Source organism: Bidens hawaiensis, unplaced genomic scaffold, assembly GCF_021521415.1.
Source record: "Bidens hawaiensis isolate Kalapana, Puna unplaced genomic scaffold, B.hawaiensis_p1.1 tig00031532_1, whole genome shotgun sequence".
In the NCBI taxonomy this organism is placed as follows: domain Eukaryota; kingdom Viridiplantae; phylum Streptophyta; class Magnoliopsida; order Asterales; family Asteraceae; genus Bidens; species Bidens hawaiensis.
Window position 1 is genome coordinate 29,083 of NW_027495338.1, and position 9,236 is coordinate 38,318.

Consider the following 9,236-nt stretch of genomic DNA (forward strand, 5'->3'; position numbering starts at 1 on the left):
ATTTCTTTATAACATTTCGATATAAATTTTATTAAAATCAGACTAATCATAAATGTGCGTACAAATTTTAGTAACTTTATGTTTCATCAACGTCCCACAATAGCGTACAGGTTAACGTGCATCAACACTCGTGCCGCAACACGCATGCCCTTTACGAATTATTATTAACCACCATAGAATATTTAGTAATTAATAAAAACCTTTATTTGCATATTGTGACATAAATTTGTTTACACTAGGAACAACTTAGTATTAAACAACATAGAAAGATTCTTCACAAAAGGTGTCCTCGGCTATTCCTTATTTCAGTTGATGAAATATCCATTCGGAACTTATCCACCGGTATTGAAATAAACATGCCTTTTAACTCATCAGGGATGTCAAAATCATCCAAGACCTGCAACAATATCATACTTATGTACCCATATGTAACTCGGACAAAATTTGGTCAATATTAAGATTCTTGTAATGCAGTCAAACCTTAAAAACACCATCCATATTCCTACCACCAACAAGGAAAGTAGACCCTGTTCTTTTACATCCTAAGAGCGTTTCTATCATGTTCTCATAGCTGCCACCATAGTACTTTGGCTGGAAACAAGTAACAGAATGTAATATATTTACAAAATCAAGAAAAATTAAAAATTTGTAAAAAGATTTTGAAGACTTTCTTACATTTATAAGCCGTGCAGCAGTATCAGCACCGATTACAAAAGCACTGCCAGGAAAAAGCTCAGCTTTTTTGTAGAAATAAGGCTGGTTTGAAATAATAACCGTCTTTCCTGCATTTGAAAACGCATTTTATACCAACTTTTATCAATCTGGTAAATAAATCAGAGAAAGAATTATAGCTTTTGTCCTTCATCTTGATGTTCGTATATTTACGTCCTTTCCACAAACGGGCGCTATTTTTTTCAGTTAATCAGGCATGTGCACTGCACGTAATGGCATTTTGGTTTTTTAATTATATAGTAAATTTCAATTTTCATCTTTAAACGAAGGAAATAACAGAAGTCATCCTTTATGTTCGGATGTTTACGTCCTCTCTACTAGCGGGTTCTGTTAACTACAGTCATGTGCACTGCACATGGGTATTTTGGTCTTTTAAATATATAGCAAATTTCACTTTTCGTCCTTAAGCTAAGACCACAACAGAAATCATTATTAATGAATGTATGCTTATCCCTTTCCACTAGCAGCAGGTGTTTAGTTTATTTTGTAAACTACGGTCATGTGCACTGCACATGAGAGTATTTTGGTCATTTAAGTATATAGCAAATTTCACTTTTCATCCTTAAACAAAGAAGATACAATAAATCATCCTTTATATTCGTACGTTGTCACAGTTTACGTCCTATCCACTAATGGGCGTTAGTTTTTTCAGTTAACTCCGGTTATGTGCACTGCAGATGAGAGTATTTTGGATTAAAACTGTAATTTATTCTAAATAAAACAGTAATTTACCCTATATTTATAACTGTAATAACTCTAAATTTAAAACTACTATATACCTAAAGAACGAAAACTGTAATTTATTCTAAAATTAGAACGAAAACTGTGTGTGTGTATATATATATATATATAAAACAGATGAAACAGACTCACCGGCCTCTTCAAATTGTTTAACACGGTCTTTAATCTGTGCAACAGTCAGTGGTGGTTTATCTGCATTTATGGCTGACAACTCGAAGCACGGATACCCGTCACTACAGAGGCTGCATATATAAATCATCTGTTAAAAATACTGTTATGAAAACAATATTCAATAAACAAAAATCAGGACACTTAAAAAGTCAACCACAGGTCAGCTGCTAACATACCTTGTTGCAACTTCCAACAGCTTAAGGTGGCCATCATGTAGAGGGTTAAATGAGCCAGAAAGAATTACTTTTCTTTCTCCACTTGAAGACTGTGTACCTATAAAACACTGACTTCATAATAAAGATTAACGGAAGACAAAAACAAAATAATTTTTTTGATATCATGTTCAGGAAAATACTTAATTGAATCTTACCATTGAAATATGGGAATATTTTGAAGCATATTTTGCCATTTATTAGTTGTTCTAGTTCCTGGTCTTCATCAAAGCACTGCTCTCGTTCAGCAGGAACTTCGTGTTCGGTCAAATCTGAAACGAACGTTGTTGAACTTGAAACATTGCAAGCATCTGCAATTGCCTGTTTCATCAGCAAAAAGACACGGTTTAAATCGTTTGTAAATAAAGATAAATAAATGATAGCCACTGGAAATGCTACTGTCTAAGAATATCAAAGTTAAGTGAAACATATAAACCACAAATAAATTACTATATATTATTATAGCTATAAAAAAATCCGTAAGTATTGTTTAAATAGTTTTCTGTGACCTAAGGAAACCTGTAAGTAAACGAAATGCACTTTTTACTTTTTATTCATATAGCAGGCATCATATTTTTAATAACCATATCAAGCAAAATACCTATCATTACTTACCAATATATGTAACTTCTAACCAATTAGCAAAATGCTAAAAATAATAGCGCACATTTTTTGCAGTTGAATGCCTAAAACAGTTGCATATTTTGGCAGGAAACAGCATGCTTCATTAAATGGTTATAAAAAAGTACTTTGCATGTACTGGTAAAAAGTGAATGGTATATTGCATTTTTGTAGTTATTTTAACTTAAAACCAACCAAGAGTTGTATTCTATATAGAATGTAAAATTGGGATGATATTCACCAACAAAAATTATTGTAATTTGTCAATCAATAAGCAAACTTCTATAAGTATCTTGGTAAATTTTGCACACCAATGGCAATTCTTAAAATTGAAAACTAATGTGGTTGTCAAGAATCAAGATATGTTAGTTTAGCATTTCCTTAAACAGGTCCCTTCTAACTCATGTTAAAGATAAAATATATTAATATCTGAAAACATAAATGTCAGTTGGTACTTCGTAGAAACATTTTCAAACTGACAGTTGAAATAAACCATTAAAAAAATTAGTATTCTAGAAGCAACACAATTATATGAATATTTACTAAATACCTTAAGTAAAACTTGGCTTGATAATCGTTCTTCTTGCTCTCGACTTCTCAAACCCTGCAACAACCCTATTTAAAATCACACATATCTTTGAAACTTCTTATAAATCTTAAAAAATTAAATCCAATATCATAATTGCATAAAATTCGGTAATAGATATTAAACCTTACCTTTGACAAAGTTACTGATGAAGACCATAGACGGTTAGAAGTCCGTGTTGACAAGTAAAACCTATAAATGAAACACGGTACTGAATTAAAACACCGGTTATATACGTATGCATATGTGTACATATGCATGTATGTATATACAGACGCACACACAATCAAAAGCTATAACTATACAGATTTCAAAAACATACCTGTGATCCCCAAGTTTTGGAAGTGTGGTAACTAAAGAACCTGTAAATCCAACACCTACTACCGGAGAACCTACAGAAACAACAAGCTGAGACTGCATTAATTCAAAATACTAACATTAATCACAAACAACAGAGCACACAAACAAGCATATAAACTATGCAGTTGATATCGGTGCTATAACGGTTATCGGACCTCTAGCAGAATAAAACATCGGTAGAATATCGCTGATATTAACCGATATATCACCGGTGTTCCTGATATCATTTTTTAAAGTCTTAGTTGTCAATTTTTAGTGTTTAATGTTAGTGTTTTTCAGTCTTAATCAGTTCCTACTTGCTATAATTAAGTGTTTTGTAAGTTGCAAAAGGTTAATGGTATGAAAGTATACTGAATTGTTAGTGTTAAAATATTGTATATATAAATTCTGCATGATAATTAAACTACCGATATCCTACCGCAGTAACCGTATCTCAAATATCAGACTAGTGTCCGATATTTTTCCGCATTAACTGCTTAGCACATAGTATGTTCATAATCACACAAAAAAATACAGCAAATACCTGGTTTAGATAGCTTTAGGGCGCGATTATAAGCCGCCAACGCCATATCTTCAGCAGTTTCCTTGCTAGTAAACTGAACAGGCACCTGCTAAGAAATCAAAACCCTAAGCATAAGACAATACAAAATGATTAAAAATTGAGAGACCTTGCCAAACAATTGGATCATTGACATGCGAGAATAGGGAACGATGACTTCGAGAAGTGTGTTTGAAGCTCCGGGAACTGATGCGAGCCAGCCTAAGGCCTGAAATGGAAGGGATTGATTTGATATATAAATGAATAGTGTGGGATTGGAATAGAGTTAATACCTGAGAAGCGCCGCCCGAGAAGTAGAGGACGGCCTGCGTGGGGGTGGAGTGAATGGCTTCGACGACTGATCGGATCAAAGACTCCGTCATCGTCTAATTTGGATCGATCTATCGGTGGGGATCATTCACTCTTGACTTAGGGTAACGACAATAGTGTTTGTTTGCTTGAGATTACAAAATTATTAAATTTGGTTATTAACTTGTTGCATTGGTGTGTTAATATTTTAATTTATCACAAGTTGAAAAAAATTAATTTTATAAATCAATAATATTCAAAATACCAATAGCGAAAATGATTGATAACAAATAAATTAAATATAAACGTAAATACGTAATTTATGAATACAGTACAAAATTTATAATCTTAGGTTGATGACAGTGCCTATATGACCTGGCTTGTGGTATCCAAGATTACTAATTTTACATTGTCTCTACACTTCAATTTGAGGACACTAGGCGAAAATAAATTTTGTTAATTTTGTTGTAGTAATCAATTGTTGATTTCATGAACGGCGTCATTTATTGGGGCAAGTATGGCTATTTCACCGAAGAATTCTTGAATTTTGATGTGTTGTAGAATGGAAGGATACACAAAGTGATTAAACATGGATTAATATAATAGCAAAACACATATACAAATGTTTGATTCAACAACATATATAAGATAATAAGGTAAGTAGCAAATACAAAACCAATAATATATGTCTTTACCAAGTTTAACCTAAATACATAAAAACTGGTAACATTGGCTTATAATTACAATGACGTAAGGTTTATTTATGAAGAGGTATGTACCCGCCTCAACACCGAGCGAGGCGGGTCAACCCACAAGATATAGACAAGAGGCTTGAAATCAAGACATTAAGAAGTCACAAAGCCAAAACCTATGCGCATGGAGCATATCACATATGCTCATGCATCACATGCTCAGGCATCATATGCCCAGGCACCACACATGCTCAGGCATCATATGCCCAAGCACACATATGCTCGCGCATCACATATGCTCACGCATATCACATATGCGCGCGGCGCATCAGCGCGCGGCGCATATCACATGCTCGTGCATATCACATCTGCGCATGAAACATCTGCGCGTGAGAATAAAGAGAAGACCTCGCGCATCCTCAGGGTTGGCGCATATCACACATGCACATAATCAACCTCGTCCTTATCCAAATCAGGATTAGGGCAACCTTGATTGTGCACGTCAGACAACCTTCCAGAAGGTATCTTTTTAAGGAATAGGAATATGCTGATGTTGACAGCTGCCAAATGAAAGGTGGACAACTCAGCATAACCCATGTGCTACCACGTAATTATAACCAATGAGAAAGCACCAGGTGTCCCAGAGGACACGTGGCGCAGAGCAATTGGAGGAGGCCAACAAGGCTGAGCCCAATCAGTGGAAACCCTAGCACTATAAATACAGCATCAACTCCACAAGGAGAGACACTCAATTATTCACAGTTACAGCCAGTAACATCATCATATCACATTCAATCATATTCAATTACATTCAATCACAGACAGTTACAGCCAGTAACATACAATCACATCAAATTATAGAGTATTCAGCTATTAAGCAATACTCTCCAGAATTCCTTACTCTCACATATTATTATCTTCTCCACAAATACTTATTCTCACACCGGAGGGTTACCCCAAAGAGGACCCCTCTGTCCCTTTCTGAGGGGTAAGTTGACGGTGCTGTTCATTTTGTAGGTGGAAGAACACAGATCCAAGAGAAACCATCGGTGAAATAGCATAATCACACCCGAGGAAAGTAGATCGTCTACCAGTGAGTCGATCCACGCTTCTTCATATACCACAATATATTTGTCACAAAACTTAATGGAAGATAAATGACAATAGGGTTTCACCGTAGTTTTAACACTTAAAGTCTCACTTAACCACGTTAGATAACAGTATTGTGACTATTGTCCCTTCCAGTTTAGACTTATAATTAAGAAATTGTTAAGTATAACCTGTTTTACTACTTGTGAGCAAGGTAATATTTTTATATTTTACTTTCTTAAAGAAGAGATAAGATACAGTTCTACATCCGGACGAGCCTGAAAAATAACCAAGGTGTTATAGAGGGAAAACACCGACGAAAGATTATACTTACAGACGCACACCTGAACAGATACTTCCAAAACGCCACAGTTGTTCACGAGTCATGCCCGAGTCGAGCCACGGTGGTTTCAAGCTCGAGCACGAAATTAAACGAGGAAACTTAGCTAGGCTCGAGCCAGTTTTTAAAGTTAAACGAGCCTAAGATCGAGCCAACAACACGAGCATGGCACGAGCCAAGCTAGGGCCGATTTTGGCTCGATTAAAAAAAAGAGTCAACTCAACTCAGGTTGTTTCAAATCAAGTTTTTTAGCTACTTTTATTTGAGCTTTTATTGAGCGTGCGACGAGGTCAATCTTCGACTCATGAGCTTTTTGAATAGCCCTACGCCACCCAAATGGAGGTACAATCAGGCCCACCATCAGTGCTAGGGCTATGCAAGAAAGGAACCAACATGGCAGCACCACCTATACAGCAGGTATGCAAGAAGCCACTGCTACATCCATGCAAAAGAGAAAGTAGTATTGAGCCGTGCCCCCACGCAAAACAGCATTCATGATCTCTGTTTTGGTTAAAAATCGGGCTAAGGATCAATGAACGAAATTCGTATGTGAGGATTGGTGCAAAAATGAACGAAATAACCAAAGTAACGATTATAGGCAATGAACACGAAGATTTATACGAGGAAAAGCCCTTGGTAACTAGTATTGTCACACCCTCAAAATCCACTAACGGAGTTTTACCGTCAGAGGGTGTGAACTGGCAGGATCGGAATCATCAGTTATAATCAAACATAAAATAAAGTTTCAAAACCATGAAAACGTTAACGAGAAATTAAATGCGGAAGCATAAAAACCTTTAATCAAAAGTTGCGTCACGCAGGACGACTTAAAACCAAAGATAACCGTTAAAAATAAGTTTGCAGGACAAAAGCGTTTTCAATCAATGCATGTTCCTAAACCGCGCGCCCGCCTCGGCTACCTGAGAATAACATACTAAAAGTGTCAACACAAGGTTGGTGAGTTCACAAGTTATATAAAAATAAATCGTTTAGCGTTTGCGTTCAGCGTTACAGCGTTTTGCGTTAAGCGTTTTGCGTTACAGCGTTACAGCGTTTTGCGTTACCAGATAGTGTTATGTCAAATTATATATCGATAGGTAGCTAGTCTATACAACAAGTATTACTAAGTGTTCGACACCGAAGCTGACTCGTTTAATAAGTGCCTTGTCACCAGGTCCTCCAGACCATGGTACGTGTTAGCCAAAATTACACCCGCTCGACCTCCAGTCGAGTTTAGCGTTGGGTGGGGTTTGTCAAACCCAGTAGTACTACTCAACAGTGACTCGCTATTCTAAATATTAACCGGTTCGATGTGTAGGACTTCAAATGTTTCGTTTGCCACTTAGCCTTTACAAGTGATATATAATTTATAACAAAATCTTAAATGCGTTGTGGAGTATGTTATCTCCCCCAAAAGAAAAGCGTTTAAAACAGTTTAAAAAGGGGAAAGTGAAACTCACTGTTTGCGAAGAATTTCCCAAAATAAATCACCAAGATGCGCGTCACCGAAAAACTCTCTCTAACGTTCTAAAATAACAAAGAGATTTTTCTAAGTGTCGGAATATTATCGAGTCTCTAGACCCGGCACATAATACCTATGCACATAACATGTTTCGTGTTTCGTTTGTGAATCGTGGGTGACTTAAACAAGTGTTTTTGTGACACATTACATGTGTAAGCAATCATATACGTGTCATGTATTCATAACGTACGTTACTAGCAATTATTCCCCGTAAGGGCATTTTGGTCAACAAATAACAATTAACTAGCCATTATTCCCCATGAGGGCAATTTGGTCAAATCATGGCAATCAATTATAAATTATTCCCCGCAAGGGTATTTTGGTCAAAACATAACAATTATATAACAAGTATCATGTTTCATGCATTTTTACACAACTCAGCAGCTAGTTTCACCGAGACAGAAATCCTACTAGAAAGATTGTACTATTTCACCGATCATAGCATCTCAATTAATTTACCAAAAATCATCACAGAAGCACATATGTCTTAGGTTTCCAGAACATATTTTATTACATTTTTATTCCTCACAGTTTTCTCACAATCATCAAATCATTACATCAAACTCATAACAGTCAAATTCATGCGCAACAGAATGTTATTTGCAATTCCCGTTAAACGAAATATCCAATAAATGCAAGACCACTTGGGTTAGGTTCCTAACTCAATGAGTCAACTTCCAGAAGTGGAACCAACCCAATTGGTCTCGTAGTTCATGAGATATAACATTTACAACATAACCTAACAGCAGGTCTAACAGCTCAGCTTTGCACAACGTTTTTGTAAAATCATAAAAGTTAATCTTTACTTGTCCAAAAATTACAAATTTATATTCTATAGAAACTAGACTCAACCTAGTTTACTGTAGTACCAATAATCTCAACCAATTTTCATGTTTACACTTCGTTACAGTCACTTAAACATCAAATACACATTCTGTCCAGAAACTGTTTGCATCCAAACTCAATATATTCACAACCTATGAACTATCATGCATTCATATGATCCTCTAAACTCCATAAACACTATCCATGCACATCAATTACATATTACATACTTGATTAGGGTTTGTGTTTGAACTCAAATCAAAGACACAACAATCAACATGCAACAAGATTCAATCTAGTTATCAATTCATTATTCAATCAACCACAATCATATTAGCTATACACACTCACAAAATCGGCAGCTTAGGGTTTGTGGTTAACCCAACAAACATCAAAATCAAGCAACAAGAATGTATAGGAAACTCAAATATACCTTCCTAGCACCTAGTTCTTCAATCAAGGGCTTGAATTGATGTTGTATGTGTGTGTATTGATGGA

The 9,236-nt window shown here is 35.7% G+C and overlaps 1 protein-coding gene across 1 annotated transcript; it reads right to left on the reverse strand.

Annotated features, from left to right (window-relative positions):
- Window positions 1-228: 228 nt before the first annotated feature.
- LOC143582339 (uncharacterized) lies at window positions 229-4,365 on the reverse strand. The gene is made up of 12 exons (XM_077064934.1): window positions 4,255-4,365; window positions 4,092-4,190; window positions 3,947-4,031; window positions 3,386-3,455; window positions 3,195-3,255; window positions 3,028-3,081; window positions 2,015-2,177; window positions 1,821-1,917; window positions 1,606-1,715; window positions 676-782; window positions 481-591; window positions 229-397 (listed from the first exon to the last, which is right to left on the reverse strand). The coding sequence occupies exons 1-12, from the start codon at window positions 4,342-4,344 to the stop codon at window positions 275-277; spliced, it is 1,170 nt and encodes a 389-aa protein (XP_076921049.1). The 5' UTR covers window positions 4,345-4,365; the 3' UTR covers window positions 229-274.
- Window positions 4,366-9,236: the final 4,871 nt, after the last annotated feature.